Here is a 17,982-nt window from a genome sequence, read left to right as displayed (position 1 = left end):
CCTATATACAGTATGAGCCCCACACAGCCTCCTATATACAGCATGAGCCCCCACATAGCCTCCTATATATAGTATGAGCCCCCACACAGCCTCCTATATACAGTATGAGCCCCACACAGCCTCCTATATACAGCACGAGCCCCCACATAGCCTCCTATATACAGTATGAGCCCCACATAGCCTCCTATATACAGTATGAGCCCCCACACAGCCTCCTATATATAGTATGAGCCCCCACATAGCCTCCTATATACAGCATGAGCCCCCACATAGCCTCCTATATATAGTATGAGCCCCCACATAGCCTCCTATATACAGTATGAGCCCACACATAGCCTCCTATATACAGTATGAGCCCCACACAGCCTCCTATATACAGTATGAGCCCCCACATAGCCTCCTATATATAGTATGAGCCCCCACATAGCCTCCTATATACAGTATGAGCCCACACATAGCCTCCTATATACAGTATGAGCCCCACATAGCCTCCTATACAGTATGAGCCCACACATAGCTTCCTATATACAGTATGAGCCCCACACAGCCTCCTATATACAGTATGAGCCCCACATAGCCTCCTATATAAAGTATGAGCCCCCACACAGCCTCCTATATACAGTATGAGCCCCACATAGCCTCCTATATACAGTATGAGCCCCCACACAGCCTCCTATATAAATTGAGCCCCCACACAGCCTCCTATATACAGTATGAGCCCCACATAGCCTCCTATATACAGTATGAGCCCCCACACAGCCTCCTATATAAATTATGAGCCCCCACACAGCCTCCTATATACAGTATGAGCCCACACACAGCCTCCTATATACAGTATGAGCCCCCACACAGCCTCCTATATACAGTATGAGCCCCCACACAGCCTCCTATATAAATTATGAGCCCCCACACAGCCTCCTATATACAGTATGAGCCCACACACAGCCTCCTATATACAGTATGAGCCCCACATAGCCTCCTATATACAGTATGAGCCCCCACACAGCCTCCTATATAAATTATGAGCCCCCACACAGCCTCCTATATACAGTATGAGCCCACACACAGCCTCCTATATACAGTATGAGCCCCACATAGCCTCCTATATAAAGTATGAGCCCCCACACAGCCTCCTATATACAGTATGAGCCCCCACACAGCCTCCTATATACAGTATGAGCCCCACATAGCCTCCTATATACAGTATGAGCCCCCACACAGCCTCCTATATAAATTATGAGCCCCCACACAGCCTCCTATATACAGTATGAGCCCCCACATAGCCTCCTATCTACAACTTGACTAAAAGTTGTGGAAATAATATAGTATTGAAGATGGTCACTGGTCCTGTAAGACGAGGGATGGGCTTCAGCTGTGCACAGCAGGTAGTCACTGACTGATCTAACATTTATTAAGTTGCGTTGTTGACACTTTGTACCTCAGAAAGAAAAGTCTCAGTCTTGCACCCAAACCACATTTTATTCAGATTTTCTTTTACGTTTTCATCCTCGTTAGGCCGACGAGATGGCGATACCAGTGACCGTTCTCCCGCTAGTGACTTACAAAACTTTGTTTACGGGATGCCATTTCGCCGAGGAGACCAGGGGATTATTACGGCCACTCCACGATCCCCGCCATCCAGATCAATAAAAACATACACATGGCGATGTACGTACGTATGTGCGTATACATCTCTAGGTCACATGGGTGGGCCCATATATTCACACCTTGAAATAAATACTGTGACCATCCCCACTAGGAAACTACGGGGGCTAGGGGACCACTAAACTATGGCCACTGAGATCATGTTAAGGCAGCCATACTTGTCGAGCGCCTACATGGCCGACACATTTAGCGCCTTGTGTCAAAGTGTGATAAAACCCAAGGTATTATGACCCACTTACAAAATGGCAGCCTTAAAGGGGTTACCACCTTTGGGGATATGGTTGTTTTTTATTACTTAAATGAATATATAAATCATTTTTGCAATTGGGTTTAATTAAAAATTTTGCACCGTTAGCCTGTAAAAGACAATTTGTTTTCCTAAATGTTCAACTTTGATGTGGTCTGCGGCCTTAAATAGACAGAGCAACACAGACTATAGCAGGCAGACGGTGCAAACTTTTTAATGAAACCCAATTGCAAAAATGATTTTTTTTAGCCTCAAATATATGCAGTGAAGTAAAAAAAAACAAAAAAAAATGAAAGAGGAAAACCCCCTTTAAATCTCATGGCTCAAAAATGGCATCCAATACTTAGCCCTAAGTGGAGCTATTACACTATTTATGTGTTTCTACGGAGGTGGTGGCAGCAGAAGTCAACACTAACCCTAAAAAAAAGGGGGGAAAATATGTAAAAAAAAAAAAAAAAAGGGACGAGGTCAAACTCACCCCTGCTTAAAGGGCCCTCATCAAATAAAAAGTCTCCGGCTCCTCCCCAAGTTTCCCATATAAAGCTCTCCGCACTATCCCTGAAGTGTTGATCGATTGCACTGTAGTATTAAAAGTGTTTTTGTACTTTAAGCTCATGATCTGTAAAACAAGCTCAGGTGGGTCTGATCTGCTGGGATTTGTAGTCCTCAGCCAGCGTCACGCCATCCACAAGCCTTTTAAAGCAACAGAACAACAATAAGAATAACTGACAATAAGGCGGAGCTGTGCCACATCCCGATTGTCTTCGGGCCGCACTCCGCACAGCCTTGACTATTAAATAAGAATTCATTAAGACGCTGGGGTCAGGGAATGCAGTAAAAAATAAAAAAAAATTGCAATTTTTTAACAAAAAAAATAATTTTAGATTCTTTAGCCATTTCCAAGAAAGAAACAAACGCTGAAAAATTAAAGCGAGGAATTTAAAGGGCAACATCACACTGATGAGTATATTGCACGATCCTCATGGGAGGGGCTAAGAACCCTGAGAGGAAGCCCCGCCCTAGCCCAGAGGACTGAATTTGGTGACTATAAAGTTTTATGATTTTGACTTTCAAGACCATAAAAAAAAAAAAAACCTGAAGAGGATTTTACTTTTACACTTTGGTGTTGATCCCTTTAGGTATAAATAATAATTGTGTGGAATTACCCTGAAAATGTGAAAGCATTAAACAAAACAAATACCCTGGAGGCCCTCATGCCCCGAAGCACAAGCACCGAGGTGACAGCTGGAGGGGCGGTAGGTGGCACCCCCTGCTGGAGATGTCGGGGAACGAGGGGCCATCACGTGTCCAGCAGGGTTTGTGCCTGTAGGTGGGATAAATCCGGTGCCGGTCCAGTCCCATCATCCGCTCAGGAAGAACTGCTTATAGTACTTGTTCATCTGCTCCAGGAAGATAAAAGTCAAAACCGTGTGAGGCCCCAGCCGGGCGTAGTACGGGGTGAAGCCCTTCCACAGGCTGAAGAATCCCTCGTATCGGACCACCTTCATGAGAACGTCCTACAGCAAAGAGACACGGGCTAAGGCGCAGCAGCGGAAGACAGGTCATCTGCTGCGCTCACTATTCTGCTGGTGTACATACATTACATATCCAGAGTTACCATCTCTATTATACCCCAGAGCTGCACTCACTATTCTGCTGATGCAGTCACTGTGTACATACATTACATTACTGATCCTGAGTTACCTCCTGTATTATACCCCAGAGCTGCACTCACTATTCTGCTGGTGCAGTCACTGTGTACATACATTACATTACTGATCCTGAGTTACCTCCTGTATTATACCCCAGAGCTGCACTCACTATTCTGCTGGTGGAGTCACTGTGTACATACATTACTGATCCTGAGTTACCTCCTGTATTATACTCCAGAGCTGCACTCACTATTCTGCTGGTGCAGTCACTGTGTACATACATTACATATCCAGAGTTACCTCCTGTATTATACTCCAGAGCTGCACTCACTATTCTGCTGGTGCAGTCACTGTGTACATACATTACATTACTGATCCTGAGTTACCTCCTGTATTATACCCCAGAGCTGCACTCACTATTCTGCTGGTGCAGTCACTGTGTACATACATTACATTACTGATCCTGAGTTACCTCCTGTATTATACCCCAGAGCTGCACTCACTATTCTGCTGGTGCAGTCACTGTGTACATACATTACATTACTGATCCTGAGTTACCTCCTGTATTATACCCCAGAGCTGCACTCACTATTCTGCTGGTGCAGTCACTGTGTACATATATTACATTACTGATCCTTAGTTACATGCTGTATTATACTCCAGAGCTGCACTCACTATTCTGCTGGTGCAGTCACTGTGTACATACATTACATTGCATATCCAGAGTTACCATCTCTATTATACCCCAGAGCTGCACTCACTATTCTGCTGGTGCAATCACTGTGTATATACATTACATTACTGATCCTGAGTTATATCCTGTAATATACCCCAGACTGCACCAGCAGAATAGTGAGTGCAGCTCTGGGGTATAATACAGGAGGTAACTCAGGATCAGTAATGTAATGTATGTACACAGTGACTGCACCAGCACAATAGTGAGTGCAGCTCTGGAGTATAATACAGGAGGTAACTCAGGATCAGTAATGTAATGTATGTACACAGTGACTGCACCAGCACAATAGTGAGCGCAGCTCTGGAGTATAATACAGGATGTAACTCGGGATCAGTAATGTAATGTATGTACACAGTGACTGCACCAGCAGAATAGTGAGTGCAGCTCTGGAGTATAATACAGGAGGTAACTCAGGATCAGTAATATAATGTATGTACACAGTGACTGCACCAGCAGAATAGTGAGTGCAGCTCTGGGGTATAATACAGGATGTAACTCAGGATCAGTAATATAATGTATGTACACAGTGACTGCACCAGCAGAATAGTGAGTGCAGCTCTGGGGTATAATACAGGATGTAACTCAGGATCAGTAATGTAATGTGTGTACACAGTGACTGCACCAGCAGAATAGTGAGTGCAGCTCTGGAGTATAATACAGGATGTAACTCAGGATCAGTACAGGATCAGTAATGTATGTACACAGTGACTGCACCAGCAGAATAGTGAGTGCAGCTCTGGGGTATAATACAGGATGTAACTCAGGATCAGTAATGTAATGTGTGTACACAGTGACTGCACCAGCAGAATAGTGAGTGCAGCTCTGGGGTATAATACAGGATGTAACTCAGGATCAGTAATGTAATGTATGTACACAGTGACTGCACCAGCAGAGTAGTAAGTGCAGCTCTGGGGTATAATACAGGAGGTAACTCAGGATCAGTAATGTAATGTATGTACACAGTGACTGCACCAGCAGAATAGTGAGTGCAGCTCTGGAGTATAATACAGGATGTAACTCAGGATCAGTAATGTAATGTATGTACACAGTGACTGCACCAGCAGAATAGTGAGTGCAGCTCTGGAGTATAATACAGGATGTAACTCAGGATCAGTAATGTAATGTATGAACACAGTGACTGCACCAGCAGAATAGTGAGTGCAGCTCTGGAGTATAATACAGGAGGTAACTCAGGATCAGTAATATAATGTATGTACACAGTGACTGCACCAGCAGAATAGTGAGTGCAGCTCTGGGGTATAATACAGGATGTAACTCAGGATCAGTAATGTAATGTATGTACACAGTGACTGCACCAGCAGAATAGTGAGTGCAGCTCTGGGGTATAATACAGGAGGTAACTCAGGATCAGTAATATAATGTATGTACACAGTGACTGCACCAGCAGAATAGTGAGTGCAGCTCTGGGGTATAATACAGGAGGTAACTCAGGATCAGTAATATAATGTATGTACACAGTGACTGCAACAGCAGAATAGTGAGTGCAGCTCTGGGGTATAATACAGGATGTAACTCAGGATCAGTAATGTAATGTATGTACACAGTGACTGCACCAGCAGAATAGTGAGTGCAGCTCTGGGGTATAATACAGGATGTACCAGTGTAGATAACCTGGATCATGGCTATCTAGGGGACATACTCTACACCGCAGCTGATGTGTTACATTTGGGGCCCCACGCACTCATATATGTGGCCCCGAGCGCTCACACACGTGCTCTGGTCCCCTTTCTGCAGTCGGCAGTACTCACCAGTCCATTCTTATACTCCGGTTTCCCGTCGATCATCCGCATGTTCTGTATCCTGGGGAGAGAAGTTATGGCAGTTATACCCCACTCCTGACTGCTCTGCCATGGCACCGCCCCTTTAAGTGTCCGGCTTAGCTGTAGTTGGAGCACACGGTGCCTGAACCAGGAGGCCCTGGATGAGCGGAGCAATGGCTGTCTCTTCTAATAGAGTAAGTTTTAGCTGTGAATCTCACCTAGTTTTGGCGATGTCCACCGGCATGGAGGCAGCGGTCGTGACCAGGCCACTGATCATACTGGCACAGAAGTGGCAGAGAATGTCATCCCGGAAATATCCTGCAGGACAAGGACAGATTATCACATCTACAGCCTGTCAGACACCTCCTTGCTGACGGTCTCCATCCTCCCGGGGCTGTTCTCTCACCAGAGTCCAGAAGGGCCTGCTTGGACTGGGAGTAGGAGGCCAGCTGGGCAGCGTTGACCACCACGGCCCGCGCCATCGTGGGTACACAGCCCTGGAGGAGAGAGAAGGGTCAGGGTGACTGCAGAGAAGGACGCCGTGACAGCTGGCTCCCGGCATGGACTACTACACCCACCCTCCACAGCGTGGTGATGCCCTCCTCCCGCGACATCCTGACCAGCGCATTGAAGACGTTGCTGTATCCTCTCCTCTGGTCTGCGGGCAACCTGCACGAGAAGGAAAGCACTGAGAACATGGAGGGGCAAGCAACACTCCCAGCGACCACCGGGGGCGCTCTCTGCACGCTTTACCTCCCATCAGCAGTCATCCTGATTAGCGCCACCTCGGCCGGAGTCCCCACAAAGGCCCCCGTGGCCCCGGCCGTCATCCCGATCGCTGCCTTCATGAAGAAGTTGGGGGGAGTCCCGTCCGCCTTGGTCAGCTTCTCGAAGAGGATGGTGTAGATCCCCAGACGGGTGGTCGTGTACGTCGCCTGACGCAGCAACCCCGCGGACAACCTGAGAACAGGGCGAGGGGTAACACAGAAGGAAGAGACTGTGCCGCCCCCTGCAGGGCGACCGAGAGGGCCTACGAGATCATCAGTGGGGCTCTCACCCGGTGTAGATCCCCCGCAGACCCTCGTTCCTCAGGATGCTGCCCACCGCGTGGAAGCTGGTCTTGTACTCCTTGGTCTTGGCGCCCTCTCCACTCAGCTGCATGCGGTTCTTCACCAGATCCAGCGGCTGCACAAACACGGTGGCGCCCATCCTGTGTGCGGGAGCAGAGGGGGTTAGTGACGGGAGAGCGCCCCCTACAGAAATAATCCCAGAAGGGAACATGGCAGCTCCTGCGACTGGTGCGGAGGTCAGTCACCTCGTGGAAGGGTCACCACCGGCCCCTCACCCCACCCAGGTCACCACCAGCTTCTCACCCCACCAGCATCACCACCGGCCTCTCACCCCACCCAGGTCACCACCGGCCCCTCACCCCACCAAGGTCACCACCAGCCCCTCACCCTACCAGCGTCACCATCGGCCCCTCACCCAACTAGCATCACCACCGGCCCCTCAACCCACCAAGGTCACCATCGGCCCCTCACCCCACCAAGGACACCACCGGCCCCTCACCCCACCAACGTCACCACAGGCCTCTCACCCCACCAGCGTCACCACCGGCCTCTCACCCCACCAGCATTAGCCCACCAGGGTCACCACCGTCCCCTCACCAAACCATGGTCACCACTGACCCCTCACCCACGTCACCACCGGCCCCTCACCCAACCAAGGTCACCACCGGCCCCTCACCCCACCAACGTCACCACAGGCCTCTCACCCCACCAGCGTCACCACCTGCCTCTCACCCCACCAGCATTAGCCCACCACGGTCACCACCGTCCCCTCACCAAACCATGGTCACCACTGACCCCTCACCCACGTCACCACCGGCCCCTCACCCAACCAAGGTCACCACCGGCCCTTCACCCCACCAGGGTCACCACCGGCCCCTCACCCCACCAGCCCCTCACCCCACCAAGGTCACCATCGGCCCTTCACCCAACCAGCGTCACCACCGACCCCTCACCCAACCAACATCACCACCGGCCCCTCACCCCACCAAGGTCATCACTGGCCCCTCACCCCACCAAGGTCACCACCGGCCTCTCACCCCACCAGCGTCACCACCGGCCCCTCACCCCACAAGGGTCACCACCGGCCCCTCACCCCACAAGGGTCACCACCGGCCCCTCACCCACCCAGTGTCACCACCAGCCTCTCATCTCACCAGCATCACCACACCAGGGTCACCAACGGCTCCTCACCCCACCAGCGTCACCCCCGGTCTCTTACCCCACCAGCATCACCCCACCAGGGTCACCCCCGACCCCTCACCAAACCATGGTCACCACCAACCCATCACCAAACCATGGTCACCACCGACCCCTCACCAAACCATGGTCACCACCGGCCCCTCACCCAACCAGGTCACCACCGGCCTCTTACCCCACCAGCATCACCCCACCAGGGTCACCCCCGACCCCTCACCAAACCATGGTCACCACCAACCCATCACCAAACCATGGTCACCACCGACCCCTCACCAAACCATGGTCACCACCGACCCCTCACCCAACCAGGTCACCACCGGCCCCTCACCCAACCAGCATCATCACTGGCCCCTCACCCAACCAAGGTCACCACCAGCCCCTCACTCCACCAGCATCACCACCGGCCCCTCACCCCACCAAGGTCCCCACCGACCCCTCACCCCACCAGGGTCACCACCTGCCCCTCAACCCACCAGGGTTACCACCGGCCCCCACCCAACCACCGTCACCACACCCAACCAGGGTCAACACCGGCCCCTCACCCAACCAGGGTCATGGACAGAGACGGTAGCTCACATGAACTGTACATTGTAATGTCTGTATATGATGGGAGTTGTAGTACCACAGTCACACAGGGACCAGCAGCCTGATCATGACTATACACTGTAGCTCTCTCCTCAGTGATTAGACTTTCCCCTGTACAGCGGAGCTCTCTCCTCAGTGATTGGACATTCCCCTGTACAGCGGAGCTCTCTCCTCATTGATTAGACTGTCCCCTGTACAGCGGAGCTCTCTCCTCAGTGATTAGACTTTGCCCTGTACAGCGGAGCTCTCTCCTCAGTGATTAGACTTTCCCCTGTACAGCGGAGCTCTCTCCTCAGTAATTAGACTTTCCCCTGTACAGCGGAGCTCTCTCCTCAGTGAGTAGACTTTCCCCTGTACAGCGGAGCCCTCTCCTCAGTGATTAGACTTTCCCCTGTACAGCGGAGCCCTCTCCTCAGTGATTAGACTTTCCCCTGTACAGCGGAGCCCTCTCCTCAGTGATTACTGTCCCCTGTACAGCGGAGCTCTCTCCTCAGTGATTAGACTTTCCCCTGTACAGCGGAGCCCTCTCCTCAGTGATTAGATTTTCCCCTGTACAGCGGAGCTCTCTCCTCAGTAATTAGACTTTCCCCTGTACAGCGGAGCTCTCTCCTCAGTGATTAGACTTTCCCCTGTACAGCGGAGCCCTCTCCTCAGTGATTAGACTTTCCCCTGTACAGCGGAGCCCTCTCCTCAGTGATTAGACTTTCCTCTGTACAGCGGAGCTCTCTCCTCAGTGATTGGACTTTCCCCTGTACAGCGGAGCTCTCTCCTCAGGGATTAGACTTTCCCCTGTACAGCGGAGCTCTCTCCTCAGTGATTGGACTTTCCCCTGTACAACGGAGCTCTCTCCTCAGTGATTAGACTGTCCCCTGTACAGCGGAGCCCTCTCCTCAGTGATTAGACTTTCCCCTGTACAGCGGAGCCCTCTCCTCAGTGATTAGACTTTCCCCTGTACAGCGGAGCCCTCTCCTCAGTGATTAGACTTTCCTCTGTACAGCGGAGCTCTCTCCTCAGTGATTAGACTTTCCCCTGTACAGCGGAGCTCTCTCCTCAGTGATTAGACTTTCCCCTGTACAGCGGAGCGGTCTCCTCAGTAATTAGACTTTCCCCTGTACAGCGGAGCCCTCTCCTCAGTTATTAGACTTTCCCCTGTACAGCGGAGCTCCCTCCTCAGTGATTAGACTTTCCCCTGTACAGCGGAGCTCTCTCCTCAGTGATTGGACTTTCCCCTGTACAGCGGAGCCCTCTCCTCAGTGATTAGACTTTCCCCTGTACAGCGGAGCTCTCTCCTCAGTGATTAGACTTTCCTCTGTACAGCGGAGCCCTCTCCTCAGTGATCGGCCTTTCCCCTGTAGAGCGGAGCCCTCTCCTCAGTGATTAGACTTTCCCCTGTACAGCAGAGCTCTCTCCTCAGTGATCGGCCTTTCCCCTGTACAGCGGAGCTCTCTCCTCAGTAATTAGACCTTCCCCTGTACAGCGGAGCCCTCTCCTCAGTGATTAGACTTTCCCCTGTACAGCGGAGCCCTCTCCTCAGTGATTAGACTTTCCCCTGTACAGCGGAGCTCTCTCCTCAGTGATTAGACTTTCCTCTGTACAGCGGAGCTCTCTCCTCAGTGATTAGACTTTCCCCTGTACAGCGGAGCTCTCTCCTCAGTGATTAGACTTTGCCCTATACAGCGGAGCTCTCTCCTCAGTAATTAGACTTTCCCCTGTACAGCGGAGCCCTCTCCTCGGTGATTAGACTTTCCTCTGAACAGCGGAGCTCTCTCCTCAGTGATTAGACTTTCCCCTGTACAGCGGAGCTCTCTCCTCAGTGATTAGACTTTCCCCTGTAGAGCGGAGCTCTCTCCTCAGTGATTAGACTTTCCTCTGTACAGCAAAGCTCTCTCCTCAGTGATTAGACTTTCCCCTGTACAGCGGAGCTCTCTCCTCAGTGATTAGACTTTCCCCTGTACAGCGGAGCCCTCTCCTCAGTGATTAGATTTTCCCCTGTACAGCGGAGCCCTCTCCTCAGTGATTAGACTTTCCCCTGTACAGCGGAGCCCTCTCCTCAGTGATTAGACTTTCCCCTGTACAGCGGAGCCCTCTCCTCAGTGATTAGATTTTCCCCTGTACAGCGGAGCTCTCTCCTCAGTGATTGGACTTTCCCCTGTACAGCGGAGCTCTCTCCTCAGTGATTGGACTTTCCCCTGTACAGCGGAGCTGTCTCCTCAGTGATTAGACTTTCCCCTGTACAGCGGCGCGGAGTCCTCTCCTCAGTGATCGGACTTTCCCCTGTACAGCGGAGCCCTCTCCTCAGTGATTGGACTTTCCCCTGTACAGCGGAGTCCTCTCCTCAGTGATTACTGTCCCCTGTACAGCGGAGCTCTCTCCTCAGTGATCGGACTTTCCCCTGTACAGCGGAGCCCTCTCCTCAGTGATTGGACTTTCCCCTGTACAGCGGAGCCCTCTCCTCAGTGATTACTGTCCCCTGTACAGCGGAGCTCTCTCCTCAGTGATTGGACTTTCCCCTGTACAGCGGAGCCCTCTCCTCAGTGATCGGACTTTCCCCTGTACAGTGGAGCCCTCTCCTCTGAGATAGGACTTTCCCCTGTACAGCGGAGCCCTCTCCTCAGTATAACGTTGCTCCGAGTATCTTCTCATGAACAGAACATTTGTTATCTCTCCTGTGGAGGAACTTGGATTTAAAGGGCCAAAACCAAAGAGCGATCAGATAGGAGAGATCATCAATGGAGGGGTTAGGGGAGTGCAGACCCCCAAACCACAGGAAATGAGGTGTGACCTGTCAGTGGTATCAGCAATTCATTAGGAAAAGAGGGAGCAACATGGCCGTCACAGAGCCCTCCCACCCCAACTACCACTAACAGGAACAATAACCCCTCCCCGGCTACCACTGACACCCAAAACAACCTTGGGGGGAGTACTATGGCAGTCCGTGGTAGGGAGGGTTACCGGGACCGTCAGTGGTAGTGGGGGGTTACCGGGGCTGTCAGTGGTAGTGGGGGGTTACCGGGGCCGTCAGTGGCAGTGGGGGGTTACCGGGGCTGTCAGTGGTAGTGGGGGGGTTACCGGGGCCGTCAGTGGTAGTGGAGGGGGGGTTACCGGGGCCGTCAGTGGTAGTGGGGGGGGGGTTACCGGGGCCGTCAGTGGTAGTGGGGGGTTACCGGGGCCGTCAGTGGTAGTGGGGGGTTACCGGGGCCGTCAGTGGTAGTGGGGGGTTACCGGGGCCGTCAGTGGTAGTGGGGGGGGGGTTACCGGGGCCGTCAGTGGTAGTGGGGGGGGGGGGTTACCGGGGCCGTCAGTGGTAGTGGGGGGGTTTACCGGGGCCGTCAGTGGTAGTGGGGGGGTTACCGGGGCTGTCAGTGGTAGTGGGGGGTTACCGGGGCCGTCAGTGGTAGTGGGGGGGTTACCGGGGCCGTCAGTGGTAGTGGGGGGGGGGGGGGGGGGTTTACCGGGGCCGTCAGTGGTAGTGGGGGGGGGGGGGGTTACCGGGGCCGTCAGTGGTAGTGGGGGGTTACCGGGGCTGTCAGTGGTAGTGGGGGGGTTACCGGGGCTGTCAGTGGTAGTGGGGGGTTACCGGGGCTGTCAGTGGTAGTGGAGGGGGGGAGAGGGGGTTACCGGGGCCGTCAGTGGTAGTGGGGGGTTACCGGGGCTGTCAGTGGTAGTGGGGGGTTACCGGGGCTGTCAGTGGTAGTGGGGGGGTTACCGGGGCTGTCAGTGGTAGTGGGGGGGTTACCGGGGCTGTCAGTGGTAGTGGGGGGTTACCGGGGCTGTCAGTGGTAGTGGAGGGGGGGAGAGGGGGTTACCGGGGCCGTCAGTGGTAGTGGGGGGTTACCGGGGCCGTCAGTGGTAGTGGGGGGGGGGGGTTTACCGGGGCCGTCAATGGTAGTGGGGGGTTACCGGGGCCGTCAGTGGTAGTGGGGGGGGGGTTTTTTTACAGGGGCCGTCAGTGGTAGTGGGGGGGGTTTACCGGGGCCGTCAGTGGTAGTGGGGGGGGGGGGTTTACCGGGGCCGTCAGTGGTAGTGGGGGGTTACCGGGGCCGTCAGTGGTAGTGGGGGGTTACCGGGGCCGTCAGTGGTAGTGGGGGGGGGGGGTTACCGGGGCCGTCAGTGGTAGTGTGTGTGTGTGTGGGGGGGGGGTTACCGGGGCCGTCAGTGGTAGTGGGGGGGGGGGGGTTTACCAGGGCCGTCAGTGGTAGTGAAGGGGGGGGTTACCGGGGCCGTCAGTGGTAGAGGGGGGTTACCGGGGCCGTCAGTGGTAGTGGGGGGTTACCGGGGCCGTCAGTGGTAGTGGGGGGGGGGGGTTACCGGGGCCGTCAGTGGTAGTGGGGGGTTTACCGGGGCTGTCAGTGGTAGTGGGGGGTTACCGGGGTCGTCAGTGGTAGCGGGGGGTTACCGGGACCGTCAGTGGTAGTGGGGGGGTTACCGGGGCCGTCAGTGGTAGTGGGGGGGTTACCGGGGCCATCAGTGGTAGTGGGGGGTTACCGGGGCCGTCAGTGGTAGTGGGGGGGTTACCGGGGCCGTCAGTGGTAGTGGGGGGGGGGGGGTTTACCAGGGCCGTCAGTGGTAGTGAAGGGGGGGGTTACCGGGGCCGTCAGTGGTAGAGGGGGGTTACCGGGGCCGTCAGTGGTAGTGGGGGGTTACCGGGGCCGTCAGTGGTAGTGGGGGGGGGGGGGGTTACCGGGGCCGTCAGTGGTAGTGGGGGGTTTACCGGGGCTGTCAGTGGTAGTGGGGGGTTACCGGGGTCGTCAGTGGTAGCGGGGGGTTACCGGGACCGTCAGTGGTAGTGGGGGGGTTACCGGGGCCGTCAGTGGTAGTGGGGGGGTTACCGGGGCCATCAGTGGTAGTGGGGGGTTACCGGGGCCGTCAGTGGTAGTGGGGGGGTTACCGGGGCCGTCAGTGGTAGTGGGGGGGGTTACCGGGGCCGTCAGTGGTAGTGGGGGGGTTACCGGGGCCGTCAGTGGTAGTGGGGGGGTTACCGGGGCCGTCAGTGGTAGTGGGGGGGGTTACCGGGGCTGTCAGTGGTAGTGGGGGGGTTACCGGGGCCGTCAGTGGTAGTGGGGGGGTTACCGGGGCTGTCAGTGGTAGTGGGGGGGTTACCGGGGCTCTGCATCTATCATTGTTCGCCGGGGGGGGGGGGGCTCGTTAGCATATATATCAGTGACAGGCACAGCCGCCCCTCCTCTTACACAAGGAGGTTCTGCAGCAGCAGCGGTTTCCCCTATAAGCAGTGTCCCGCAGACATCATCCCCTCATTACACCACTTTCTTCCCTTCTCCTATTACTGATGGGTCGCTGTCCTCCTTTCCTCCCCTGGCACCAATCTCACAAGACCTCAGCACAGGGGTCTCCACCCACTCACATACCGGATTTACCCAATATTCATCAGTTCCCTTTCACTTTATGGAAACCATCAGCATGCAGGCTGGATGCCGCAGATGAATCAGCCATTCGTGTGAGCTGGACAGTCTGCTATCCTCACCACACCGGATTACAGTGAGAAGAAAGCTCAGAATCTGCCGGCCTCCCTGCTGACGGTTTCCATGCAGCTTTATACATATTTACAGCACGATGTAAGCGATTATACCCACAGATTAGGACCCAGCGTGACGCGGCGCTGCTGGATATAAGAGCTCACCTGTAATAACCTTATAACAGACACATTATACAACTATACACCCCACAGCAAAGGGACAGCCAGACACCCCTGCACAGATACAATGGTACAGTCCAGCACTATTGCTTACAAGGAAGCTACCATTACTGATGAAAAATTATAGGGGAGCACCCATTATTAAAGACTAACTAGAGGGAAGCGTCGTCAATATTTCGGGTCAGAAACATTACCCGGCCAGCCCCCCGAAGAGGAACTTGATGGCCTTGGGGGAGGTCCTCTCTTTGCCGCTCGCTGTCGCCATCTTGTCACCGACTGACCGGAGAGACCCCCAAGGTGACACGGGAGGTGTGTGAGCTGAGCTGAGCTCAGGCTGAGGGGCGTGGCCTGAAGACGTCACCACGGCGGGACGCGCCGACATATTGGAAGAGGGCAGTTGCTCCCCGCCGGCCATGTTTGAAATGGGAGAAACAATAAACAACAAGGAAAAAGGAATAATTCGGTATAATATGAAAGCAGCTGACGAGAGCCCGTCAGTAAGGCCATTGGCTGCCGAGTTCTGTATTTATAGTGAACTGTCCCGATATGTCGGTTAAGGGCAGACTGCAGCGGCGGCCATTTTGGATTCTGGATAATGTTTGCACGTGTGTAGCAATAAAGTTTTCATTTTAAAATAAATGTTACAGCTTAAAGGATTTAGAAAATGGATCACTTATTATTTTTATATCTTATTTAGGCAGAGTGTGAACTGCGGCTATGAGCCAGCATCGTGGTTACAATGGTGATAATAACGGCACACGTTGGAGCCAGTGATGCTGGGCTGCCATGACGGTTGTGTCTCCACGGCAACAGATATCGTTTTCTCATATCTTCTTCTGAGACATTGCCGCCCTCCAAACCGCAGTCACATGACTCCGAATTCATGACTCCAGAAGACCCTTTGACATGGATCTCGTGACTGATCAATGGTGGCAGGCGACAACCACCCATGAGAGGAGGACTACAAGCGCCACCATGTCCAGGCCTGATATGTGGTGACTAATGAACTGTTATCGGGGGGTATTGGCGGTCAGAGATCTCTGATCAATGCGATCATTAATGATTAACGACAATTAGCAGATAAGTCCATGGTGAAAGTGCAGGAAGGTGAGATGGCGACAGGCGGTCACATCAACACCTCATCATATACAGAGAGCGAGAGTCAGCGACTGGAGACACACACTCAGAATCAGGACAGGGTCTCCTCCACCCTCAGTGCAGCCACACTGTACAGGACGTGGTCTCCTCCACCCTCAGTGCAGCCACACTGTACAGGACATGGTCTCCTCCACCCTCAGGGCAGCCACCCTGTACAGGATGTGGTCTCCTCCACCCTAAGGGCAGCCACCCTGTACAGGAGTGGTCCCCTCCACCCTCAGGGCAGCCACACTGTACAGGACGTGGTCTCCTCCACCCTCAGTGCAGCCACACTGTACAGGACATGGTCTCCTCCACCCTCAGGGCAGCCACCCTGTACAGGATGTGGTCTCCTCCACCCTAAGGGCAGCCACCCTGTACAGGAGTGGTCCCCTCCACCCTCAGGGCAGCCACACTGTACAGGACGTGGTCTCCTCCACCCTCAGTGCAGTCACACTGTACAGGACGTGGTCTCCTCCACCCTCAGGGCAGCCACCCTGTACAGGATGTGGTCTCCTCCACCCTAAGGGCAGCCACCCTGTACAGGAGTGGTCCCCTCCACCCTCAGGGCAGCCACACTGTACAGGACGTGGTCTCCTCCACCCTCAGTGCAGCCACACTGTACAGGACGTGGTCTCCTCCACCCTCAGGGCAGTCACACTGTACAGGACGTGGTCTCCTCCACCCTCAGTGCAGCCACACTGTACAGGACGTGGTCTCCTCCAACCTCAGTGCAGCCACACTGTACAGGACGTGGTCTCCTCCACCCTCAGGGCAGTCACCCTGTACAGGACGTGGTCTCCTCCACCCTCAGGGCAGTCACACTGTACAGGACGTGGTCTCCTCCACCCTCAGGGCAGTCACACTGTACAGGACGTGGTCTCCTCCACCCTCAGTGCAGTCACACTGTACAGGACGTGGTCTCCTCCACCCTCAGTGCAGTCACACTGTACAGGACGTGGTCTCCTCTCCTCCACCCTCAGTGCAGCCACCCTGTACAGGACGTGGTCTCCTCCACCCTCAGTGCAGCCACACTGTACAGAGACGTGGTCTCCTCCACCCTCAGTGCAGCCACACTGTACAGGACGTGGTCTCCTCCACCCTCAGTGCAGTCACCCTGTACAGGTCGTGTTCTGCTCCACCCTCAGTGCAGTCACCCTGTACAGGACGTGGTCTCCTCCACCCTCAGTGCAGTCACCCTGTACAGGTCGTGGTCTCCTCCACCCTCAGTGCAGCCACACTGTACAGGACGTGGTCTCCTCCACCCTCAGTGCAGTCACCCTGTACAGGACGTGGTCTCCTCCACCCTCAGGGCAGTCACACTGTACAGGACGTGGTCTCCTCCACCCTCAGGGCAGTCACACTGTACAGGACGTGGTCTCCTCCACCCTCAGTGCAGTCACACTGTACAGGACGTGGTCTCCTCCACCCTCAGTGCAGTCACACTGTACAGGACGTGGTCTCCTCCACCCTCAGTGCAGCCACCCTGTACAGGACGTGGTCTCCTCCACCCTCAGTGCAGCCACACTGTACAGAGACGTGGTCTCCTCCACCCTCAGTGCAGCCACACTGTACAGGACGTGGTCTCCTCCACCCTCAGTGCAGTCACCCTGTACAGGTCGTGTTCTGCTCCACCCTCAGTGCAGTCACCCTGTACAGGACGTGGTCTCCTCCACCCTCAGTGCAGTCACCCTGTACAGGTCGTGGTCTCCTCCACCCTCAGTGCAGTCACCCTGTACAGGTCGTGGTCTCCTCCACCCTCAGTGCAGCCACACTGTACAGGACATGGTCTCCTCCACCCTCAGAGCAGTCACCCTGTTCAGGACGTGGTCTCCTCCACCCTCAGTGCAGTCACCCTGTACAGGTCGTGGTCTCCTCCACCCTCAGTGCAGCCACACTGTACAGGACGTGGTCTCATCCACCCTCAGTGCAGTCACCCTGTACAGGTCGTGGTCTCCTCCACCCTCAGTGCAGCCACACTGTACAGGACGTGGTCTCCTCCACCCTCAGTGCAGTCACCCTGTACAGGTCGTGGTCTCCTCCACCCTCAGTGCAGTCACCCTGTACAGGTCGTGGTCTCCTCCACCCTCAGTGCAGCCACACTGTACAGGACATGGTCTCCTCCACCCTCAGAGCAGTCACCCTGTTCAGGACGTGGTCTCCTCCACCCTCAGTGCAGTCACCCTGTACAGGTCGTGGTCTCCTCCACCCTCAGTGCAGCCACACTGTACAGGATGTGGTCTCATCCACCCTCAGTGC

General features: G+C 54.4%; 1 protein-coding gene across 1 annotated transcript; it reads right to left on the bottom strand.

The window, feature by feature from the left end:
* Positions 1-1,460: 1,460 nt before the first annotated feature.
* On the bottom strand, positions 1,461-15,016 carry SLC25A11 (solute carrier family 25 member 11). Its single transcript, XM_069767436.1, has 8 exons — positions 14,781-15,016; positions 7,139-7,291; positions 6,835-7,041; positions 6,660-6,750; positions 6,488-6,578; positions 6,300-6,399; positions 6,070-6,121; positions 1,461-3,429 (listed from the first exon to the last, which is right to left on the bottom strand). Exons 1-8 carry the CDS (start codon positions 14,999-15,001, stop codon positions 3,274-3,276), a joined length of 1,071 nt encoding a protein of 356 aa, XP_069623537.1. The 5' UTR covers positions 15,002-15,016; the 3' UTR covers positions 1,461-3,273.
* Positions 15,017-17,982: the final 2,966 nt, after the last annotated feature.

Source organism: Ranitomeya imitator, chromosome 4 (genome assembly GCF_032444005.1).
Source record: "Ranitomeya imitator isolate aRanImi1 chromosome 4, aRanImi1.pri, whole genome shotgun sequence".
Classification (NCBI taxonomy): domain Eukaryota; kingdom Metazoa; phylum Chordata; class Amphibia; order Anura; family Dendrobatidae; genus Ranitomeya; species Ranitomeya imitator.
Note: the sequence above shows the minus strand (reverse complement) of the source record. Positions and strands in the feature narration are given on the sequence as shown.